The sequence below is a fragment of the Rhipicephalus microplus genome, chromosome 6, assembly GCF_043290135.1.
Source record: "Rhipicephalus microplus isolate Deutch F79 chromosome 6, USDA_Rmic, whole genome shotgun sequence".
Lineage (NCBI taxonomy): Eukaryota > Metazoa > Arthropoda > Arachnida > Ixodida > Ixodidae > Rhipicephalus > Rhipicephalus microplus.
Window position 1 is genome coordinate 89,609,678 of NC_134705.1, and position 25,515 is coordinate 89,635,192.

Genomic DNA, 25,515 nt, shown 5'->3' on the forward strand with positions numbered 1-25,515 from the left:
CCCGTACAGGACTGGTTTAACCTATTCAAGCTCCACGCTACCGCTGCATCTTGGTCGGAACGGGAGATGATCATCAACTTCACTGACTACATCTCAGGTGAGGCATTCAAGTTTTACCTCACCCACATATTCGAGAACGACGAGTCATGGCGAAAAATCTAAGAAGAGATGATTACCCGTTTTAACGACTATGACCAAGACCTGCTCAATGCCAACCATCTAAAGACAACCGCACACTATCGTCAATTCCTTACGCAGTCCTCAACAATTCGAAAGCCCAGCGCGAATCGACAACTGCATCAAGACGAAGTGGCACATGAGTTTACTTACAGAAGGCGATGCGTATATTGGGAAAAACCTAACCGTCAAGCGTGCCTCCCTTCTGCGCGAAAGTCAGCATGTCCGAAGTCATCGCTTCAGCATATGACCCGAGACGTTGCTCAACCACCTGATGCCCTTCACTCTTCGTCTCGCATACGTGGTCCACCACCTGGGTTTTCGTTGCGCGGTTTTTCAAGCGCTCCTATCGCTCACCATTCGCCTCATAAGGACGCTGCGACCTCGGTAGATGACCTAACGCTTCACGAAAATACGCTGTCAAGCCATGCTCTTTCCGGACATGTTCATTCATCACCGTGCGGTGCACACACACTGGACAGTCGAAGCAAAGCAGAAGGCTCAGACGCATCGAACGTCGCAAGCTACCAGGCGCAAGAACCACTCGCAGTGAACTGCGAAGAAGCCTCTGAAGAGCTTCGTGTCGTTTCTGCGGCACCACAGACTTGCCAAAATCTGCAGTTAAAACCTAGTAATGCCACGTCACCTGTGGTATCCCCATACAGTGCTTACAGCTCCAAGAACCAAAAAAATGCAGAAGTAATACATACACCAAACCTCACACGCAGCTGTCTGTCCGAAGCGTCCATACTGGAACACCTTACCGAAGTCTTTGAAGAGCATAATAATGGCACATTACCAACTATGCCCGATAAGCAAGACACCAGCTCACCATGCATCAGCTGTCTACAGGACGTGTCAAACCTCGAAGGAAATGAATGCCCGATTCCAGAAGGGGCGCCACTACAGCCATCTCCTGAGCAGCACCAGGAAAGCAAGCAAAGCCAAGTACGCAAACTCAGGAGACAACGAAATAGACTGCAACGAGGGCATAAAAAACGCAAAATTCATTGGAAGCGCATTCACCAGTTGAAGAACATCGAAAAATAGGATCTCCAAACCAACAAGACGTCAGACACTTTCGGACAAAGAAAAGTCGCCAGAAACGCTCCCAGCGCCTGCTATTCCGCCAACTGCAACACGTCAGAAAGCGCCGAGAAAGACGCGGAAGCACTGCTTGCAAACCGCAAGCACTCAGACACTCGATCACAGTCTGTCGAGAAGCACGCAAGCAAGAAGCATCGGGATTGCACCATTCACGGCGAAAAATACAACCCCGACGACATCTGAACTTCAAATGCTACAGGCACTCCCAACCTTGTCCGTTCCTCACAAAAACTCAACCGATGTCATTACCAGTTCAGATTTCCAGGGTGTGGTTATGCCATCCAAGACGCAACAGTGAAGCTCGTCCACCAGAGTCGTCATAGAAATCACCGGACTGCTCCATCAGCCTTGAAGATTAAGTGAGATTGTGACACTCCGTCGGGACGTGAAACTGTGAACTTGGCCATTGTTTTGTTTATTCTCTTCTTCAATTTGTTGTAGTTTGTAACCGGTGCCATCTTTCGGGGGGAGGGGGAATCGTGTAACGTATGAAGTGATGATTGGTAGAGGCTGAGGAAGAAGAAGTGCAGAACGGAATAAACATAGCGTATCAGCCAGGCCACGTCACCCATTCATCGTAGCGTTATATATATATATATATATATATATATATATATATATATATATATATATATATACATATATATATATATATGGTCTTTGTTACATATCCGTTCCTGCTAAGGCGAGAAGAGGAGTGGAGTGGTAGCAGATAGCAGATTTCTGTGGGGGGCGCATGCCCCCCCCCCCCCCCCCTGATTTTCAACCTTCAGGAGCGGTGGCCCCCTCTGCCCCCTTCCCGGTTCCGGAGCCCCTGCGTGGAACAATCGAAGAGCTGGGAACACCCGCTACGAAACAAGTACAATGCTTCCGAGAACTCGCCTACTCTGTAACTCAAATTATATACGGTCCACTATACACTTGCGACAAACACTGTAATTGAAACCGGATATCATGTGCCACGTGACACAGGTGCACAAAACAAAAATACGCCTTCGTTGTGAAGACCTTGATATAAACTTGGTCAACTGCATGAGCAATGTAGAGCGAGCGAAACGACAATGACCGCAATAGCTCACTACAGCGTTGAGAATAAGAATGTCCACTATTGTGTGTGTGTGTGCTTGTTTTATTTTTTTATTAAGAGACAAGGAAATCACTGCGCCTCCATCAGCAGTGACTGGATTGCCATGAGCACGGTCTTGATGCTGTGCGTGGGGCTCCAGGTGCAGTTGTCTGTGGTGCCTAGAATGTCTAGACACACTTTACCGCTTGCGCAGAGTTTGGGTCCGAGGCTTACACCATGATTGTTCAGGAGGCGAACACGTGGCGACCTCGTCGGAAAGTCCGGAGGGCACTGTAGCAGAAAGAGAAACAAGCGGCCCTCGTACGTCGTGCCCGAGGGGCCCATCATAGCCACGTAGAACCGGCTGATGTCTTTAGGCTCGATGTGCACAAGCGGGAGTGGATTTTTGAAGAGGTCCAGCATGTCGTCCGTGATGCGCAATAGGCACTGCGGTGACGCCCCTTCGTGCTCGAAGCGGAGCGGGTCCCAGTCCTCCTGAACGATTTCGGACACATTGTATGTGTTCGTGCTGCTGGCTGTGGTCTGCGGCAAGTTTGGATCTTCTTCGACTGGTGCACCATCGGTCTCATCGTCGGTGTTGCTGCCGTCCTCAGCGTTATCTATCCAGGGTGCGATCTCTTCAATCAGGGGGTCCTCAATGTCGTCATCAAGGAACTCGTCGTGGAGGTATTCATCGAAGAAGTCGGTGGCGGGAATGTCCAGCTTCATATCATAACAGGTGGCACGTTTGGGAACTCAGGGGATATTTTTTAAGTAGCGTTTCCACTCACGGCTCACACGTCTTGATGGAGACGGATGAGAAGAGGGGGAGAAAAACGAGCGTTGATACTTGGAGAGGCTCCGATACCTGTGTTGAAAAACGAGAGACGAGACGGTGGTGGTGAGGCCGTGCTGTGGTCGCAGGGTTTAGTTGGGCGAGGACACAGCGAAGCGGTATCGCCTACAGCGCCCAGCCAGGTCCCGAAGATAGGCCGTTCCGAATTTCTCGAGGCTCGCGCACTACATGCCATGCGGCTCGCTTCTTTTTCGGCGCGGCCAGCTGACCAAAACTAGCGTGGCGCTACATGGGCTCTCCGCGTAGCGCTATTTCAAAAGTATATGCCAAATAAAAACAAAATGAGAGTAAGACTATGTACATGGATGGCAAACCTAAATGTCGGAAAAGTACGAGTAGTGATCTTAAAAAAAAAAAGACCAGGCCTCTGCGGAAGGCGAAGCACAGTCACAGCGAAAGCTAGAAGAGCGGCCTTTCAGAGGCCTTTTTAAACACTCTTTGGGTAACTGATGCAAGCACACTTGCTTGATGCCCACTACGGCATTAGTAATAAAATTTTAGGACAGTAGGCTGGCAATCGCTGTCATAATGTTTGTCATTTTTTCTGAGATGCGTGGTATCCGCTGAACACTTGCAAAGAATTTTGTGCCAATTGTTCATGCAGTGGCTGACGACGATGACGAATTATGCCTGAAGCGGGCATGCACCACATTTAATAGGCGAACAAGAACAAGCTTTTGTAAAGGGTTTGAGCATTGGACGATTAGTTCGTTACGCTATTCGCGTTGTGCGATGACTGCTTGTTCTTTCGCTGATTTAAAACGCTTTAAGTCGTATTAACGCGATGGCTTTCCCGACATTTAGCCTGTCAAGGCAAGTTTGCCAACATGTTCCAGGACCGGCGTGGTTCAGTGGTAGAATACTGGGCTATCACCAAGCACATTCAAGTTTGAGCCCCACTGTGTCGTTGTTGCTAGGTTATTTTTTTTCTAATTTCGCATGACGTGTTTTAAAAACGGGCGGCGGCAGACAACTATGGCACTGCGCGAAACCCCAGTTGTGATCTCATAACAGTTTTTGCTGTAAAAAGGGTCCGTGTCGTAGCTCTAGTGGGTGGCACTGTGAGCAGCGGAGTGGACAGGGGTTCCGAGGGATCGACACTGCTGGTGCAATGGTGGTCGTCCGTTTTAGTGGGCGACGAAAGTCGCGTGCCATCGACGCAGCGTTGCTTTCGGCAATGACCTGATGCCAAATGGCGCGTTGTTTGACATCGATGCTGCAGGCTTGCAGACACAGTCCTACGTTTGCTGCAATGTAGCGTGGTAATTTTGTTGGGCTGAACAGCAAATGGCGGGGCAGTGTTGGAAATGTGGTGTTGATTTCATCGGCGCAATGTCGATCGCTGATGTGTGGAGCACCAGTACCAGTATGCCTTTTGCATTTGACGACGTGTCAGGGGGTGCTTTCGCTGTACTTGCGCCCACTTTCAGTGGATGCTTGCACTCTGTGGTACCTATAGAAAGGGTGGGTAGAAAGCTGCCCATGCGTTTGACTCTTGGTACGATGACGTCGCCGTATTTGAGGCACAGCCGGGAAATATGCGAAGTCATCATCGGGTGTCGGCGTAATTAGGAGCTGTGGCGCTTCTATTTCCGTGACTTCACCACTGGCATGTCCAGTGCTCCTTGAGGAGGATGTCGCGCAGAGGAGGCACAGACTCCGCAGTAGCATGCGACGTTAAACTAGTGGCCATGGAATTCTTACCTAGAAAGCCTGGTGACGAGTAGCCCGGGCGCAGGGCAGCATGCTGATTGACTTCTTGCGTAGCTGTCGTAGCATACGCAGGGAGTTTCAATCCTGGCTGGCCCGGTGCGTTTCACGAGGTCGTCAGCGTTCTAGTAGGAGGCTCGGCAGATGTGCCCCAAAAGTCCCCACGCGGATCAGCTGTCTCATCTGTCATCGGCATTCGGGAGTCGGCGCAGCAGGACCGGATTTAGCAAGGAATCCGACGGTGTGCGATGCCATAACCGGCGTCAAATCTGTCTCGAGGGGAAGTGGAAGTGGCCCTGGTGACACAAAGAACACCTAAGAGACAGAAAGCAGAGACACCGGGCTAGCGGGCCTTTCTGTTGACGGGCCGCTAAGCGGCATGGATATCTCCGTCACCTGTGCAGCCGGGGATTGTTGACCGGGCAATAGCCTGGACTGGCCATTATGCGGGAGTTGTACATGATGATGAGTCAGGCATCGCGGTGTCGCTTTCCGGGAGGCGATGTTTGATGCCGTAATCCTGAAGCCCGGCGTCGCGCAGATGGTGGTAAGGGGGAGGGCTCCATGGAATGTACGTGAGGTGGTGGATGAGGTCTCGCGGTAGATAGTATATGTTAGGTTAGGTTAGGTTAGGTTAGGTTAGGTAAGGTTAGGTTAGGCAACTCAGACATGAATTCTTGGAGCCAGATGCTCTTGAGCTCCAAGGCTGCCTCGAACTCTAGGAACCATGACTCCATGAAGGAGGTCCTGAACGGTGGTAGAGGCGGGTCAAAATGCAGCTTCAAGGCTTGAGCTGATGGCAACTTGGTTGCGAAGATCAGAGGCAGCGGTGCAGCGCCGGTCGCTTGTCCACTGGTCCGTGTTCTCTAAATGTTGAGGAACCAGAGACGATACGGCAGTGATGAGGCAGTGCCGTAGTCGCAGCTTTGATTTGGGCGAAGACATAGCGTCCAGCCAGGTCCCGAAGTTAGGCCAGTGTGAATTCCTCGTGGCTTGCGCACCACTTGTCATGTGGCTCGCTGCTTTTTCTGCTCGGCCAGCTGGCCAAAACAAGCGTGGAACTACATCTACAACCCGAGAGAAAAACAGAGATGAAGAAATAGGAAAATGATACAGGGCAAACAGGAGCAAACTTGCAAATAAAGAGAAAGCTATGGGGGATGGAGCTTGCTCGTGTGTACCCCTACGCATAAAAAGGCAGGAAGAGTGAAGAGTGGGAGAGGGGGTTAGCTAACTTCTTGTTAAAGCACGGACGAAATGCAGATTCTCATTGCCAAGATTTCGCTGTTACTCGGAAAAGAGGGAACCATTGTCTTGGCAATACTGGTTTTGGGAATCCCCTTCCTTCTCCAGTAACAGGTATGATGGGGTTGTAAATCGTGATATGCACTGAAAGCCACAGCAAAGCGGTCAGTGCATAGTCTGAAGAGAACATTTAACACAATAGGGCTACTTCCCAGTGACACGCGAATATCACTGACTCAGTTACTCTTCCATAAGAAGAACGAGGAACCGCTAGAGACGCTAATCTGAAAAAAAAATAGGGGAAACTAGAGTGGCAGCTGCTAAAGGTAAGTGGCGTCAACCAGGCGAGACTAACAACTCAGACTAAGTTATCTCTTATTGTGCTGGCTTCACCCTTTCACAACTTTGTTGCTTTTCTGGAAGTATAGAATGCGTATTCTTATAGTCCGCTTTTTGTTTAAATGTTCATGCATAATAACGCTGTGTGTTTGCATGCACATCTTTTTTTTTGGAACATTTCCTGCAGCGTCACCTTAGGCATTATTGCTAGGGGCATGGTCCCTCATGGATTGAATCCGCAGTCTTGCGGGCAACTAAATCAGCTGGTAACATATTCCATTCGACAATGGCTTGCGGAAAAAAAGATTGCTCAAACAGATTTGTTCAGTGGTTGTATGGCCGTAGTTTAAATTTGTAATCATGACGAGAAGATTGATAATGTGCTGGTTTTAAATATTCTGAATGATTAATGTCTGTTTTCATGTTATAAATTGAATAAAATAGTTTTTGAACCTTTCATTACGTCATAGATTTTGTAAGTATTGCCAATCAAGTACTCTTTTCATACATTGGGAGCTTTCAGTTCGGCCATATTTTTCCACAACAAATCTTGCTGCTATCGACTGAAGGCGCTGTAATGCATGAATGTGTACTTTGTGAAACGGATCCCACATAGGACAGGCGTATTTCAGTATTGGTCTGACGTAGGCGTAATATGCGGCCTGTTTAACCTCCTTGGTTACATGTTTAGGATTTCTTTGTAAAAAGCCTAGGGATTTTACAGCTCTGCTGAAAACACTGGCAATGTGTTCAGGCCATCCCCCATCCTCAGAAATCGTGGCACCTAAGAACTTGTATTTGTGTTCTGTCCTAATACCTTCTTTGTTTAAGATGTACTGATTGGTAAACCTATTGAACCTTTTGGTGAACTTGACGGGAACGCATTTATTAGTATTTAATACCATGTCATTATTTTACACCATACCTCCACGTGATCCCGGTCATCCTAAAGCTGGGTGGAATCCGTTTGGTTGGTCAGTTCAGTGTACAACACACAGTCGTCAGCAAACATTCTAATACGACACTAACTTGTATCCAAAATGTCATTTTAAACACAAGAAAGAAAAGTGGGCCGAGTACGGAGGCGTGAGGTACCCGTGATGTCACCGCAAGCAAACATGAACACGATCCACTTAGAACAACCTTCTATTTTCTTGAAGTTAGAAAGTCCGCAATTCATCGGCAAATGGTTTGATGAATAATCAAGTTGGGCAATTTTTGAACCAGAATCGAGTGTGATAACGTATCGAAGGCCTTTCTGAAGTCCAAAAGTAAACAATTAATCTGTTCTCGAATATATAAAACTGATGCTATATCACGATAGGATCCAATTGATTGGTTTGTACTAGTGCACAGGCTCTATGAGAAAAAAAAAATTGGTTATTGTCAAAAGAGTTCGAACCTAGGAGACGTCGGGTGCTTTGAAAACACGTACAACAACATTAAACCGTGAATCCCTTCGCCATGTTCGAAGTAATGATTGCACAATAGAATTCAATAAAAAAACTGTTTACCCTGTGTGTCTTTTTGTGATTTATATCGTATAATTCTCCCTGGCTAGACCACTAAATGGATATAACTTAGGAAAAGGATCATTGACAGCCCCTATTTGTAGCACTCGAAAGTTTTTTGTTGTTGTGGTTGTTGTTTTGTCAGGCTCGGTTTATCTTACAGCGAAATAAGATGCCTCAAGCTCGCGGTACTCCAAATAATTCATTTGGGTGTAGAATATACGTAATATTCATTGAAGTCACCGTGGCGGCTATGTCTGGCTAAGTGCTTGTCAAGACACCCCTTGCTCCCAAACTCGAACGCGCCTAACAAAAATGTGTGACATCAGGTTAGTGCTGGCACCCCTCGCATTAATTTTTTGTGTTCACCTTCGACGTGGCTGGCGTAAAAAAAGTAGAGGGAGCAAAAAAGAACGTGGGGATTGTACGACTGCGTGCCCTCACCCTGCACTGACCCTCTTTATTAACATAAAAATCCCGCTGACCACCATGTTTTGAGTACTCAGCCCCGAGAACGTGTCAGTGACGTCACCTGAACACAATGTAAACTGCAGCGGCTATTTGTTTCGGTTTCATTCAAATACTTGTCCGCCAGCTATTTCTACGCATCACAATAAATTGTTTGTCGGCATTATTTTGTAGAAATCACTGAGTCAAACAGTGGCTCTGTGCTGAGCTCGCGATCAGCTGAAAGTTTAATTCGAAAGTTCCGTAGACTGTACCCACACTACCACCCGCCGTCTCCCGCCACCTTTATCTCCCCTGGAAAAGCCGGTCGGTGAGCGTCAACGATGACCACTGAGCTCGTACCTCGTGCATGGTATGTAAAACGTTTCAGCATCGCCGACTGAGCGTTTCGTGAAAAGAGGGAGCGAGCGCTTGAACCCCTCAGCTGTACATAGTGTTCGTACATAGTGTTCACTCTTTCACCTATAAGAGGTATGCACTCAGCCTTGAGGCACAAGGGGGCTACACTATCACCGCCCCATTTTGAAGGCCTATTCGTACACTATAAAGCAAAAGGGTGTGAAAAGGGTGCGTGGTTCGTCTTTTTGGGGACTACTGTAACTGCCACAACCAATAATCTTTTTTAGGACTAACGGCACCGGTCTAACATTTAGTCCCCACAGAGTAGCCCAAGGGACCAACATTTTGTCCACACATTTACACCTTATCGGGCAACCATTAGTCTTCACAGTTCACCTTACCGGACGAATAGTTGGTCCACTCAAATGCTCTAATCTGATGGACTTTTAATCCCAGTTCAAATATCGTTTTTTTGTTTACTCTATGCCAGGCTTAGTACATTTTTTCTTCTGTTTTTTTCGCGCAGTAGCAACAAATGGCGCTGAAAAGAACACGCGAAAAATTATTTAGATGTCTGCGTGAGGCTGCTTTCACAGTCACCGCAACAACGAAAGACAAGAGTGAGACATTGAAATCCTTTATTTTTTATATACACACGACGTTTCCTCGTTTTTTCAATGAATACATGATGAAATGTACAAGTCTAGTCTTGTCACATCTCGTACAGTCCTTCTCAACCTGCTCCAACGAAAGCTATAGATGGCAGGCATATCAGACGCCAGCGCGCACATCCCTCTATATGGTGTATGCCCATGGCTGCACAATGCCATTGTAAAGTTATTCACGCGTGATAGAGGGTGAAGAATTATGCATATGACACCAAGGTGAAATAAAAACATACCTGTGAAATATGGCATGCCAATAATTTCACCCTGGTGTCACACATAGTCAAAGACGCATTTCGATCGCCATAGCGCACCAGCTTAAGTGCCGTGGCCGCAGCCATGAATCCAAGACGCTGCGAACCACCGTGCTCCCAATAAGTCGGCGAGTTCTAGGAGAGCGACGTCGTTCAGCTCGAGCAAGTGAACATGAGACCAGACACGGCGTTGCACGCGGAGCGTCTGCCGCCAGCGAACCTCAAACAGGAAAGCGAGAGCACGCTGGGCCGCCGCCACCAACAGCGCCAAGTTCGTTCGGAACGAGTGCCAAAGAAACCGATGGTAATGGCATCCCTTACTCGCACTCGCACTCGCACTCGAGCGAGTGCGAGTGGAGCTAGTAGACGCGAGTCCACCGCCGCCGCCAACGACCGGCGCCGAGCTGCTTGCGACCGGTTGACGGGATGGATGGAAAAAACGTTATTGAGAGTCCGACGATGTTAACACACCGGGCTCAGGTCTCCCATGAGTGGACTTCAAGGCCTTGCCTCGTCGCCACCTCTCGGGCCCACTGGACTGCCCCTTCTGGGGTCTTGAAGTTGGAGCTCCGAGAGCAGCTCCCCACTTGGATGCAAGACGATACTGAGCTACTGCCATTTGAGATGCTGTAATAGAGCACTCCCACATTATGTGCGCAAGAGTCGCTCGAGTTGTCTGACATAACCTGCAAGTAGCAGTCGGGTATTGCGCGGTGAAAAGGTGCTGCAGTCGCAGCGAGCTGATTAATGTGTCGGTCTGCAGCTGTCACCAGACGACTGCCTAGCATCTTTTCAGCATAGGGTAAGGGGGGGGGGCATATCCCCCTGCTTAACTGGTAGTGCTTGGTAATGTCGTAATACCTCAATAAGCGTCCTCCCACGTTTTGAACCAGGAGGTCCGAACTCGACGAGGTGGTCTCTGATTCTGCGCGGCGGGTCATTTCTGGTGCATAGTGGTGTGCCACCTCGTTCAAATTACGGGGGCCTTCGTCTATGGGGGTGGTCACATGAGCTAGGAACCACAGAGCCACAGTGCTATTGAATTGCTGTCGACCAGTCTTCCTCAGAATCTGTATAGAGCTTCGGGAGAAATGCGCCCGCGCGCGCAGCTACGAACTGCGGATTGAGAGTCGCTATGAACTGCCTCGCAGATGGCGCTGGTAAGCGCAAGCGCAATCGCAACCGCTTCCGCGGTGTCTGGATAGTTTGTGCTGACACTACACGCGTGGGTAAGCCGGGAGTTAACATCCGCGATAACTGCAGTGAACCGCTGTTTGTGTGTGCATTGTGCCGCGTCCACGAAGCGCGTAGTCCTCTCCCCACCGAAGGAGTGCAGCAGTGCCTTAGCACGAGCCCGGCGTCGGCCCTCGTTATGTTCAGGTCCTGTCTGACCTTGTTCGATGTGATATTTGAAGCCGAGTTTCTGCAGGATGCGCTGACCTGCAGGTTGTAGTGACCATCAGGGACATACGTTCGAAGTTCAAGACTCTTTGCGCATCCCCTATTCCTTCAAGGGTGTTGTATACTCACAGTTGTAGCAGATGAGTGGAGCTCGTGGACTCCGGTAGGCCAAGGGCGATCTTGTAGGTCTTGCGTACAAGGCTGTTGATATTCTTTTTTTCGATGACAGTCCAGTTGTGGAAAGCAGCCACATAAGTGATGTGACTAATTGCTAACGAGCGTATTAGGCACATGACGCTGTCCTCATTTATTCTTGTGCGCTTATTTGTAATTCGACTGAGCAGGCGGGTAGCTGCTGTAGCCTTACCCTCGATCTTTCGGATAGTTTCACCGTTTGATCCGTTGGCAGCTATGTGCATGCCAAGGATGCGTATTTTTGGAACTCGGGTATGCAGGAGCCGTCTAGCGTGTACTACTGTATATTTTCACATTGGCGTGGTTTACCGATTGGCTTGCACCGGCGGCGCAGGCGGTAGATTAGCAGCTCTGATTCGAGTGGAGACATTTGGGGGCCTGTGTCTCGGATATGGGACTCTATTGCAGATGCTGTTGCTTGTAAGGTACATTCTATCTGCCCGTCGCTTCCCTTGTCGACCCATAGGGTGATGCCGTCTGCATACAAGACGTAGTGGAGGCCGTCAATCTTACCAAGGCAGACCGAAAGACCCATCATCATGAGGTTAAAAAAAGTGGAGTTACTACCGGCCTTTGGGTAGTGCCGCTGCTTCCTAAGGTATATTCGTCGGATGTCTTGCTGTCGATTGTGAGAGTGACAAATATAGTTCTATATCGATACGACTATGACGTAATTGTAGCTTCGCTGACCCAGGTTGAGCTCGTTGATTCGGCTCAGTATGGCTGCATGTGGTACATTGTCGAACGTTTTTTTCTAGATTCAAGCCGAGGATCTCGGGGGCCACTAGTTGGGTCGTTGATGATTTGGTGGTAGATCTGAAGCATGACGTGTTGTGTGGATGTATGGAGAGGTGTGATCAAGAGCCTACCATAGTGGCCGGGTAGGCTCTCGTGTCCTTTAGGTGGTTGTTGATGCGGGTAAGGAACGTCGCCTCACCAACGCAGCATGTGGATGAAATCAGCCTCGGGTGATCGAGGTTAGATGGCTTTCCTGGATTTGGTGTAAGAACTGCCTTAGAGCGTTTTCATGCCTCTGGGATGTGATCCTCTCGCCACGATTTGTTGATGTATACTGTAAGAGCGGGGATCGAGACATCATCGAGGTTTCGCACAGTTTTATTTGCAGCCTTGTCTTGGCCAGGTGCTGATTTTTCATTAGGCTGGTAGAGTGCTGCGTGCATCTCTTATTCATGAAAATCTTCATCGAGCGTCACATTTGGCTCGCCAGAGTAATGACCGTGTTGTACCTCAGGGCGTCATGGAAAATATCTGTCTAGCAGGCATCTTAAGATCACTGATCAGTCGCGGTTGCCCGTTCTCTGTGCAAAAGACACTGCAAGTTGGCACGTTGGGCCAACTTGCTCTGCGTTTCCCCCAGTAGGTGACGGAGGAAACGCCACGTGCTTCTATTGAGCAGCTGCCCGTCTACTGCGTTGCAGATGTACCACCGCTGGCAGCTCAAGTCCCGGCAATGCTCTTCAAGCTGACGATTGAGCTGTGCGAACAAGCCTTCGATTGTTCCACTGTGTCTTCCATCTTGCGTTTAGTGATGTCTCGGCTTCCCAGAGGTGGGCACGTCGGCTGTCGATATTCTGAAGCTAGACTTCGGGTGCGACCGTCTGTGTCGCCCTGTTCAAGTCACCATTGAGGGTTTCCATTCAAGCCTCGATGTAGTCGATGGCCTCATCATCTCTCTGTTTGGCTCGCCGCTTCCGGAATTCGTCCCAGTCTGCCCATTTGAATTGCTTGTGGGGATGAGGTATTCCCATCTGAGGAATTCGTGCTTCTATAATCATATGGTTGCTACTGAGATCTTCAAAAATATTCTGCCACTTTTCTTGAAGCATGTTTCGGGACCACCGCCAGGTATCCCGTGCTGTTGACGTGCCCGTGGGGGCCGGCACCATAAGATTGATAATAAGCGTTAGCTCTGCATCATGCAGGCCCTGCCAGAGGCGTCAACCTTTGGCTGCTGTGTAGTCACAGCTCAACGCTTCGTTTGGTGCATTAAAATCTCACCCCATCATAAACGGGTGTGCACTAGCCAAGGCTAGCGCCCTCCTACACTCCCCCCCCCAAAACAGGGAGCGGAAACGGCTGCGCCTGTGAGCCGAATTGCTGTATACGTTGAGGAGAAATAGACCATTCTTGCGTGTCCTATTTGGAAGGATCTCTACGAGCATATGCTCCGCATATGTACTGCGTATGGTGTGTTTTTGAATTACGATGTCTTTCCGCGTTAAAATGGCGATTACTAGATGAACGGGAATCGGTGAAACATATGCATTAATACCCGGAAGATTTGGTAAGGTACCGACTGTTTCCTGTATCATTATGACGTGAGGCTTGGGTTGCGCGTACCGTACACATTGTTGCAGCAGTGGTTGTTTCTTAGTGAAGCTCCGACAGCTCCACTGCGACACCACGAGCTCTTTAGTGGGGCTGGCCATTGTGGTGTTGTGCGTGTGCGCTATCTGAGGCAGGGCTATTGTGAATGACGCTAGGGCCCACAGTAAACCTCATTGATGGCCATTGGCTAGGGCCTATGTGAGTGTCAGTTCTATCAATGTGAGATTCCATCCAGTCTGTGCGGGCAGTCAGGTTATTGACCGCAACGCCGATGTTGCGGATCACACATAAAATGTTATTGAGAAGTTTCCTTATTTGTTTTTGTTATTTCAGCCACTCAAATATTGTGCCTTGTTTTATGCGTCAGTCTCTTACTGTGGCTTCGAGAATGTCGTTCCGTTCAGATTGGGAACTTGTGTCCACTCGTTTCTTTGCGGGCGGCACTTTACAATCGTTAACGTTTGCGATAGCAGTTCCTGATATATAGATGACTGTGCCATCGACTGCTTAATCTCACGGATTTCTTGTGTTAATTCCTGCACTACCATGCGTAAGTGTGCGTTTTCGGGCTGTACTGCTTCTAATACCGCATCTTTATAGGGTGCCTCTGATTGTTCGGTTCTGAGGCAACAGCTTCTTGAGCCCCACGTCTTTGCGTGTACTCAACTGCATCTGCGAAGCTCACCTTGTCAGGCAGATCTGGGTCTTGATGGTCGGCTTGCTGCAGATGCTGCGACCTAAACGGCCATGGCTCCGTCCGGGAGGTCTGCTCCGGGACCGGCTCTGAGACTGGCTCTGCTGGCGAGATGGAGAGCCTGTTGACCACGCCCGGCTTCGAGAGCGGAAGCTGGAACGGAATGGCGTGCGTGGACTGTTCGTCGAAATTATGCTGCTGCAGCTTGAGGGCGGCCTCCGCAGCGGCCATTCGTCGCTTACCACGTCGTTTTTTGGCAAGATAAGGGGCCTTGAATCCAGCCTTGCAGGTCTTATCCGCAGTGGTATGTGTTCCACCGCAGAGGCGACACGCCAGCGTGCATTTGTGATTGGGGTCTGGGTTCGAAGTTCGAAGGGGTTTGGACAGACGTCCATGCGATGACCTAGACGCCCTGCGTCGGTGGCACAAGTCGATCTGCTTTCTGTACAAGGTGCACACCAGCATGCATGGCATCCCCGTAGTAAAGTCACGTAGGGACACGACCACCGTCGAACGCCATGATGTCTGACGTGGTAGTGTTCAGTCTTTCCGCCACCAAGATAGTCAAGATCCTCTTGTTGACGATGACGAAGTGAATCACTTTAACGTCTTCATCGAGGGGAATACCTCATACGGATCCCTTGACTGTGTAGTAGGGCGCAGTCTTGTAAGCCCGTACCTCGAACTGGTGTTCCGCGAGCTTGAAGCTGGGAAGTCGGCGGTAGTCGGTGTTCAGCATTAGAAGGGTGAGGTGTATACTCACAACGATGATGTTTTGCTGTACGTCTTGACGTATGAATACTTCTGTGGCGTCTTGGGGAGATACACTTGCTGCTTTGTATATATGGCAAAGGCGAGGTGGACGACTCCGACGGTCGCAACGTTCAAGCCGCCCCGTGGCCTGATAGCAAGATTGTGGTGATCACGGGGAAGGGCGGGCATTTCGCCTGCCTTCCGAACTTGCTGCTTGAATGCGCGCGAACCTCGCTGCACCTTGTTCGTGCCTCCAACGCTGACTTGAGAGGCTGCAACTGCTAGGTTTATGTACAGCATGCTTGCTGTGAGAAGAATGTCGTTCCTTCTGAGTAATGGTTGACCATCCTGCCTCTTGAGAGATCTCGGTAGGCGAGATGTCCGTTCCTTCAACTTGCACTTCCATAACGGCTTGAGGAAAATTGACTGTGGCCAACTAGGCGTGCGGAATACACCTTAGCTCGGCGTCGCAGTGAAAAAAGCCCAATAAAATTATGAAAAGGCAGTGCCCACCGTGACAATGAATATCGGTAAAGTACGAGTAACTTGCAGGAGACAATGAAGCAAAATAAACTCGGATATTGTGCAAAAACGCTGTAAAATGATTTAGGAAGGATGGAGCCGACGTGAAACGTGTCCACTCTCTTCAGCGCTTGTTGCGTTTCCCGGCCCGATTGACGGGAAAGCCAACTGTAATGGTGAATAATTTTCACTGAGTTTCGACGCTAGTGAAAGCCCCGTCAGCTTGTGCCGGTGCACTTGCAGTGCGCGACATACTACAACCACTGACTTCCATTAAAAAGGCTCGACGACTCGTCCCCGCTCACCCATGCCAGGCCCGCGGCATATTGCGAGTTTCGCGGCCACAGCGTGAGGAATCGCCACTATTGAAACGACGACAGTGCGCCTGGCCGCGTAGGTAAACGAAATCCAACGAAGCCTTTTTTTTTTTCGATAATTTAATTTGTAAGACTTCGAATTGGTAAGTATAAAAAAAACGTTCCTCATATTATTTCAGGCATTCTGAAGCATGCAAAGTGCGAACGCGTAGAAAATTGGAAAGCGAAACCTTTTATTTGGCACTGCGGACCAGGAAACAAACAGTTTTGCCGCACTGCTCGCGAAAGGCACGCAATTATGTTGATACCAATTACAGAAAGTTTACCGAATACTGTCAACGTGTTGTTGCGAATTCTTAAGCTACACAAGTCCAGGGACGTAAGTGGTATGTTCTTACTACAGCGAAGGTTTCGTGCAATTTGGTGGACATATCAGCCATCACTGTACAGCTTCTGTGCTCCGGGCATCTGCGTAGTGGCTTTGCGTAATACGTATATCTTCTGTGCATATGAACACTAATGCATGCATATTGTTCACTGCTGTACGTGCTTAAATGTTACGTGGTCTTTATTTTGTGTACACATCGATCGATTGACTTCAATAAAACTACTTATTGTTACAAGCTTGTGTGACCAGTGTTGCCATTTTGCTCGGCCTGTATGCGGCATAACAACTTCCTAAAGCAGAGAGAGAAAATAAAATGAGGTAAAGGCAGGAAGGTTAACCAGAAAATGGAGCATTCGGTTTGCTACCCTGCACAGGGGGAAGGGGGAATGGGGAAGAAAGAAGGGAAAGAAAGCGAAGAGGGAAATATACGCGCACAAAAAAAAAGGGGGGGGGGGGAACTGGGGTGCTACAGTCTATGCAATAGGCCGCTGCCACGCAAAAAGTTCAGTAAGGCCTTCACTGATTTTCTGTGAGCACACAAATCATGTCGCCTTTCCAGCACTGATTGTTGAGACGAAGGTCTGTCGTCAAGGCGAGCTAACGCTACAGCTAGTTGCCGTCTTTGCACGCTGTAACGAGGGCAGTGACAGAGAACGTGCTCCATAGTTTCATCGCTGCCGCAATGCCTGCAAGCAGCACTGTCTTCCATGCCGATTCAGAAGGTGAAAGCTTTGGTGAAGGCGACACCAAGCCATAGTCAGCAAAGCACCATTGTCTCGAGTCGAGAGAGTCCATACGGAGGCCGGAGTCGACGAGACGTGTCCAGTCTATGCAGTCGCGTGTGCCGTAAGCACTCGGCGTTCCACAGTGATTTTAATTCTGCATTAGTAATTTTTCGGAATGTCATTGCAGCATCAGTCCTTGAAAATGGTATAGATTCTTCTTCACCATCTTCGTGTTCTGATCGTGCAGCTGCATTGGCATGTGCGTTGCCCAATATGCCGCAATGACTTGGAAGCCACTGAAACGTGATTCTGTGTCCATCGTCAAAGAGGTGGTGAAGCAGCTCTCTAATTTCCAGCACTAGTTGTTCATGAGGTGCCCGGAGGCGAATATCAAACACTGTAGTGCTGCCTTAGAGTCCGTGAACACGCTCCATTTCTTGGCTTCTTGCTGTTTAATGACTTGAATTGCGCTACGTAGAGCAGCAAGTTCCGCAGCTGTCGATGATGTCTGGTGGGATAACCGAAGCTTCACCGTTGTCGCTGTTGCAGTAAATACTAAAACAAGTATGCAAGATACTTATGAGCTAATATTGAGCACTTTACTGCAATGTATTTTGCGGAAACGATATAAATTCAGAAAGGAGGCTGCTGCAATGAGCGGGGGTCAGCCATGACGCAGAAGCAGATGACGACGATGTTGTCTGCTGCTATGCGGAAAGCCAGCAGCCATATCAAAAGAGAGAGAGAAAAGACCGTATTCACAGGATCCTGCGTGGGGTATGTGCCGGCCTCTCAGGGCGCGGTTTACCCTTCTATTGTTCTAGTCTATGCATTCGTGAAAACATTGGGCCAAGAACTCGAGGGTTGAACCTGACCCGACAGCGGATACTTAAGTTCCCGCGCTTGCGGATCACGAGTTCCCGTTCTTCTCTGCCTGGCCAGGGCCCCTGGTGCTTTTGAAATCTATTTAATTCTATACGCTATTATAAATTATACAAGCAATATCCTTGGTTAAAATTTGTTCAAAAATATGTTTATGTGTAGAAGGTGACGAAACCTTTTTGACTTATTAGTAAAATAGTAATTGCGCAATGTTTTTACGACTCCCTATAGAACCCAGTCGGCGTTGCCGTCGCTTCCGAATTGCTCTCCCCATTGGCTCTATGGACATGTCCCTCCACTGCCCATGCGGGCGCTTGTGAAGCCACCGGAAGGTCCCTTCGGCGTCCCGGAAGCTGGCATATTCTGGGCATTTTATGCGTGTAATTCATACATTATCTTGTGGCACTTGTTGTGATCGTAGTTTTTGTGTTTTCTTTTTATATCATATCATTTTCGCGGTCATCCAACGCTACATGAAAAGTGGCAGACGCCGTGGCGACGCCGTCCGAAACGGCGGGTTGCTTTGATCAATGACTATAGTGCACGCAACAAAACCTACGATTAAGCATCACTTGGAACGCCGACTAACGCTACACGAAAAATGACAGACGCCGTAGCGACGCCGTTCGAATACGCCGCAGTGCTGTTACGTACAACGTTACAATTACTCGTTACTTAGGTCCGTTCGCGTCGCGTAATACCGAGTTTGGTACATGTGAAACTGGCGAAACGGCTGCGAGCGCATCATGAGCGTGGCATGTCGTCATGTTGTTACATGACACCCGTCTCACGTTTATCATGTTTGCACCACTACCATACCTTTGTCATCCATTCACGTCCCGTAATACCAAATTTTGCATAAGTGAAGCTAGCTAAACGGCCACCAGCGCGAAAAAGAAGTTGTCAGGGCATCTTTTTTTTTTTTTTTACAAAAAAGAGGGGGGGTGGGGGATGAGTGCACTGATAGACAAGAGCGCAAAGGTTTGTTTTTTGTGATTGATCCGAAAAGAAAAACAACGTTGGGATGACATCGTTTCGAAGATGAGTTTTTGTAACCGTGGAATGACTTTGCAAAATGGTCCCCGCAAAGTCTGCTTCTTGGAGATGGCGTCCAGTTGTCCCTCTTCCAGTGACTGACCCACTTCTCATATATTTGAGGCCTGGAGCGTAGGAAGCTGCATATAAAAAAACAAAACACCTTCAACGCGCCTCGATAAAAAAAATGGCAGTCACGCAATTAGCGTATTTTCTTCGCAAAATGCGTAAAATGGAATATAGTTTTGAAGTACTTATGCATAAAATGTCTTCACGACGACATTTCCAGTCACTTTGTAATGTTCAGGGCTCTCTACAGGCTAACATTTTATTAAAAAGGAGAGAAAAGTCCTCGCGCCTGCAGCAGACGACTGTTGGCGGTGGCTTCCGGGACACCAACGGCGTCTTCCAGTGGTTTCAACCGCACAACCTCAATGCGCAATCCAGCTCTCCCTAGTAGAGATCAGTGACTTCAACCAAGATCGCTACCAGCAACCGCAGCGTGTTTTAGACGACTCGCAATACGGCGAGGAGTTCTCCGCCCAATATCATGAGCCCGGAGCTCATCACGGTGGCGAACACAGGCGAGCACTCGATGAGCCAGTGTATGGGCGGCTAACGGCAATGACGGCCAATTTCCATGCGGTCTCAAATCGCAGGCGATATAAATGCGTGCGATATACAAACACGACCGAGCCCGTCACCGGCAAGCGTGATCCGTATCGCACACGCGTCGAGTACGGCAGAATAAAGAATAATTACCAACTTGCAAAAAAATCAAGCGCTGATTTCTGCTCCTAGTCAGACTTAAATAGTGTATCCGATAGGCCTACTGTCTCCTCTGGTGCCATGTTGGCCTTCATTCCCAACCGTTGATGTCGTGAGTTGGTCGGGACCATCTTGACTAAGCCAGATACACAGCGCAGCGGGGCGACATGTCGAGACCTGCTCCAGGCTCCATGGGTGAGGCGAAACGTAAAGCAGCAGCGCACGCTCATCCAAGCGTACACGCAAAGCCCCGCGGCGTAATTCCCAGATCGTCGAGCTCTCTGAGCGTGACGCAACGCCAACTGTCACCAGCAAAATTAGAGGGGAAACTGAGCGAGAAGAGAGGAGGCTGGTTTAGCTTCTCTACAACGGTTTGCGCACGGCCCGCATCACCGGCACTGTTCATCCCTTTGGAGACGAAGTGGTTTGCACGCATCCCTCTGTGGTTACCCCTCAATGGTCTATCCGTCTGTCGCGCACGCCTGTTGGGCTTCGTTACTCCTTTACCGGGTAATTTTGCCTTAGGGTGTATGTGCCAAGGAGGTTTTTATTCCGATGGCAATTATATGGACACTCTAGGCTAGATTTTGCCGCCGGCGTTAATGTCATGCACCGTGTATGTATAAGTATCTATATGTACGAAAACACAAGAGAGAAAAAAAATCCTGAAAAAGACCCCGGCGCACGGAATCGAGCGTGGAACCTCCGAGTCGTGAATCCGCGGCGTTAACCACTGAGCTACGGAGAAGCACGTCTTTTAGCACTCAAACGGCAAGCCGTATATATCTACCACTTACCGCAGGTGATGGGCATCTTGAAGGAAAACTCGCATTTTCAGCATTAACAGCAAGAGGGCGCAGTGAGTGCACGGCGGCTAAGGTCCCTAGATGAACCAAGTTTCCAGGGTAGCTAATCCTTTCCCTTTTCTCCTCGCCTACATTCCTAGAGCGCCCCCTAGAAGGCTCAAAACTTTCATGAAAGAGCAAATGTTCGGCTCAGTTGCTACGGTTAATAGATGTAAATGAAACAAAATGGAATGAAATGGGTCGAAGAATAAAGGGTTACTTTAATGACCATAATTGGTACGACACAAGAGCGAGCGGGATGTGCGTTACTCAACTGACAACGTTGTGCAGTTTTATGTTTTACGTCACTAAACATGGCGTCTCGCGTCGTATATCGTAGTTCATCCTGTTCTCCGAACGTTCTCAAACACTTCCCCGAACGTGTTTTGTGCGTGCTTTGACACAGTGAACGTGCGTCTTGTTGGATCCTGTCAGTGACCACTGGGCGTGACGTTGTGACGATTGAGTACAGCCAGCTTGAGCATACGCAAGAAAAAATTATGGCCAAACAGGTACGAACGCTTGACTAGCAGCACTACGGTAACGTTTTTTTTTAATGTGCCCATTTGAACAATCGTGATGCCAGGGGATTCTGATGTGGTGCTCGGAACTTCTTGAAAAGTGAAAGTTCTCCTGGTGAGGTGTCTCGAAGCAGCACGTTTCGGCTCAAGCGTGAACTGGCCAAGCGTTAAAAGTTTCTGAAGGTGCGTTGATTACAACATCCAGCTGCTCTGTATACGTGCATACGCACAAGTATTTGTACCAACTGGCTACCACGTAACATGCACCCCAGGCATGACAAGGGCCGGCGCGAATTCCACGTATGATACCTCATCCGTATGCTCGAATACATCCCGGAATCTCATACTCTTTACACGGGCACAGACCAAACTCGCGATGATTACACCTCGGTAGTGTTAGATGGCACCGATTCCCTGCAGGACTCGGCTGCAATGCGTGGGACACATGCCGCTCACAGCAAAATTCTTGGAGTCGCTCTAGCGATACGATACGCTATCAGTGTTCACAGTGAGGTTTACATATTGACAGACTCGCAACAGGCATGTCGGACCTTCCTAACAAGACATGGCATCCCAAGAGCGGCCCACCGAATTCTCAAGTTCCACTGAGTCAAACAGTACTTTTCGCATCCACTTACTCTGGACTCCTGATCATGCCTCTCTGGCCGGCAATGAACGCGCACACGCTGTTGCCCATGAAATTTCCCTCCGGGTGGCCCGGCAGCAAGTTTACAAAGGCGAGCGGATAGACCCCCCCCCCCCCCCCACAATGCACTGCCCCAGGCGCTCTTACAAGGCTCTCGGAAGCTGTGCGCTGATTGGTTCGTGCGTGATGTCGTCAGCAAACATGGCTGCGCCCATGACGATGCTGCCAGGCAAGACTAAATAAGCGCGCTGTGTTTGCTGAGGCGATCTTGATCGTGAAAAACGCCTTCCGAATATTCGGAGGGAGGCGTGGAAACTTCAAGTGTGTCGAGAAACGCTGTGAGCGTGCCTCTACCAGAGCTGCCCTTAACTGCCGCCGGCAGTGTTGGTCCGCTTTCAACGACTGCAGGAGACACCAAGAAGTGGACAGTCGTATCCACTATAGATTAAGACGACGTCAATATGCTGGTTTTGGTAAGTTCTTTTTTGCAGTTCCGAACAGAGCCATAAAATGCTTGCTTACGAGACCGTCGGTGCGCTCAAGTTCGCCAACGATGCTACAGCATCGGTTACTATGCTACCCAGCGCGAGCACGACTATTGCTGCTGTTGCACAGTGCATTTAGTGCGCGTAGACTTCAGTGGAATAAATTAAACCACAACAAAAGGAAAATTAAACTGCAACCCACAGCTTTGAGTGTTTGTCGAAAGCTATAAATAATAAAAAAAGTACCCACGCCTTACTTCAGGCTTCACCACAGAGCTGCTGTGTATTTTGGGGAAGGCATGTGTGAATCTTTACGATCGCATGCCCAAAGTAAGCATCATGTCGCAAATCGCTACAGTTAGTGTGAGAAATACTGCAGTGTGCACATCAGGACTGCTATCCGGAATCGTTAATGGTTTGAGCTTACATTCTTTACGCGTAAATTAATTGACAAATGTCCTGTGAATGAAGAGAATGACCAGCTGCAGCTAAGTTGCGCGTAGTGTTAAAAAATACACCCTCCTCGGCATTCCCTTTCACAGTGAATGCGTGTTCGCGTAAGACAAATGAATTATGATTGTGTGCCGAGTGCACGTGACAGGTCATACTACACTAGCTGTAGGGCTGTCAATGATCAGTTTATGAACAGTTTATAATCTGTTTGCAGCACCTTGCTGAGAAATTCCTTGGGCCCTTTGAAACACTGCGAATTCTGGCTCCATGAAAAAAAGAAAAAAAAACATCATTACACTTCAGGTTGACAGGTAATGTTTGATTTGTACAGATTATGCTAACATTACTACAATAATTATACTCAAAGGTGTAACTAACAAAATGGCACAATGCTATGCTGTTGACACATATTTGTTATGCATTGTTTAAAAAAACATACTGAAATTTTAGTGATCCTGCAAAAGTTAGTTCACATTTTTCTTTCAATGCAGACTAACTTTGGTCTATCGCACAAGTTGCTAACAGGTGGTATAAAAAAAGACTGCACATAATACAGAGACACACTCTCTTCTTGTGATCATCTCTAACGTCTTTATTGAATACCTCAGTCCTCCTAGTTGCCTATGCAAGAAATAATTTGTCTTTTGCAACTGCTTATGCTTGCTTCACTTCCGCAGCACTTGTTTTCTAAGCTCCCCAGATGATAAAAAGGTAATAACTGCAAATTTTTGTATTTTCTTGCATGAAATGAAAAGCCCAACCTTCAAGGATCTAGAAAATGTGCTGCGAAGTGCGAGTTCCCTCTGAAAAAGTAATTACAGTATTATTTTAAAAGCTAGTTTCCATATCTACATTGCCCTGGCATCGTAGCACAATATGAGCTCCTCGTCATGTGTTTGTGCGAGAAATCGTGAAACTCGCTCGGCTGCTACGCACTGTGGCTCCATTGGCAACCCACAAGCAGTCATTTTGATAGATTTTGTGACGCTGAGTGGCCATTTTGTTACCTGATGTCATCACAACTAGCCAGCTTGCAGCATAAAGTCCCTAGAATTGCCTGATGTGCCACGGAAAACCTCAGTTTATTATAGAAAATAATATATCTTATCACGATTTGATTTGCTCCTCACTTGCTCAGAGTCATCTTTGTACCCATAAAATTCACATGGCAGGGTAAACTCACCTTTCAAAAGTGGTGTCGTACTCCTTCAGAATGTTGGCTGTGGAGGCCAATTCGAAGGAGCCATTAGGCCAACGTATCAGGCAATCTTTAAATGCCCCTGCTGGCTTGTCATTTTGACAAAAGAGAATGGCCCACAGCGACTCGCTGGTGAGTTTCGCAATTCTTTCATCGCTAGCGCCAAGTCCCAAACCTTAATTCTTGGTACAGCTGTATTCTGTTTTTTGTCGAAGTTCCTTTTCCCTCTCTTTCTCTACATAGCTTCTCTCTCTTTATTTCTCTCTTCTGTCAGGCTGATCATCATTTCAACTCACAGCCACGTTGGCTCGTAAATATGTTGCTTTGCAGGAGCAGTCAAAAGTCCGTTCATGAATGTTTATTTTTGTTCTTGTTTTTTTCCCCACTCCTGCAATAGCTTCATTGAGGCTGCAGTATGAAAAAATGCATAAGAAGTGTGCAACCAAGAGATGCTTTTTAGGGCTGTGCACGATGAGCTACGTCATTTAAAGGCAGCTCTTCTATCATTTTGGGAAGTCTGGACACATGCTTAAGTATTACAATATGTCTTAATTAGCTGGCTTCACAAGCCCATTAACAGCTGAATGACATGGAGCAGTAAACCTGAGCGCCCTTTGCTTTTGGTTTGCCCGTTTATTGGGTTGATGACTCTGTGAATCTGGTTCACTGTCTCACTAACACTGACTTTTTCTTAGACATCTTTTAGTTTAGAAAGGAAATTAGTCTGTGGTATGGCCTTTTCTGATTTTGCTGCCACCAACCTTTTACAAACCATCACCTTTGGATTTTTTTTTTACAAAATTCTCCTAATTCCATGTGAGTGACCTCCAACGGTGCAGAAAAGTGTTGTGACAGTACCATATGTGGAATCAGCTGCCTAAACTTTACTTTATTAATCTGGCACTCTTGATATGACCATCTTGTTGTTTCTTCTTTTATGCCAGATCATGTGAACTGCTTGGTTAGCTTCATGTATGTCCACTGGATGCTGTCATGACCACCCAAATGACAGCGGTTATGATAAAGATTGAATATTTTTAATTAGTATGAATGGCACTGTGATCAATCTTGCTTGTGTCAGTTTTAGAGCTTCAGTTTCTTCTCAAAGCTTGACAGCATTTACTGTTTTACACACCAGCTAGTAGAATCCCCAATACAGATTCTGCACCACCGTCTTTTGTAGAAGCTTCTGAGTGCCTTTAGGATGGCCGGTGCTTTCTTCTTTGTTGTCGTGCAATTTACTCTCGCTTCGTTAAACGTGTAGCTGCTGCAACGTGCCACACAAAGTTAGAAACTACTTGGCAGTCTTTCATCTCGCTATTGGAGTATCGCTCCTATTCACTATTATGATTTATGTGTATTCAGCTTGAATGGTAGAGCAGTCTAGTAGACTAAATACTGGATCACGTCACATAATTTTTTAACAATGCAAACCTCTCTCTGCTTCCATTCCTTGCGTTCAGTCTTTGATTTAGCCACTTGTGCAGCTGTCAGGTTTGTACTCGATGTTATGCCATCTCTGTGTCTTGCTCTGTGATGCTGACACACCTAAAAGTGCAGACTTCTTCACATGCAACTCTCTTAAAAAGAAATATAAATGT

At 48.0% G+C, this 25,515-nt stretch overlaps 1 protein-coding gene across 1 annotated transcript; it reads right to left on the minus strand.

Moving 5' to 3' along the window:
• Positions 1-2,440: 2,440 nt before the first annotated feature.
• Positions 2,441-3,079, minus strand: LOC119187025 (ubiquitin-conjugating enzyme E2 Z). The gene has a single exon (XM_037435321.2). The coding sequence runs from the start codon at positions 3,077-3,079 to the stop codon at positions 2,441-2,443; it is 639 nt and encodes a 212-aa protein (XP_037291218.2).
• Between the last annotated feature and the right edge of the window lie 22,436 nt (positions 3,080-25,515).

Coding starts and splice junctions, on each gene's coding strand:
- LOC119187025 (XM_037435321.2), bottom strand. CDS start 3,079: ATGAAGCTGGACATTCCCGCCACCGACTTCTTCGATGAATACCTCCAC.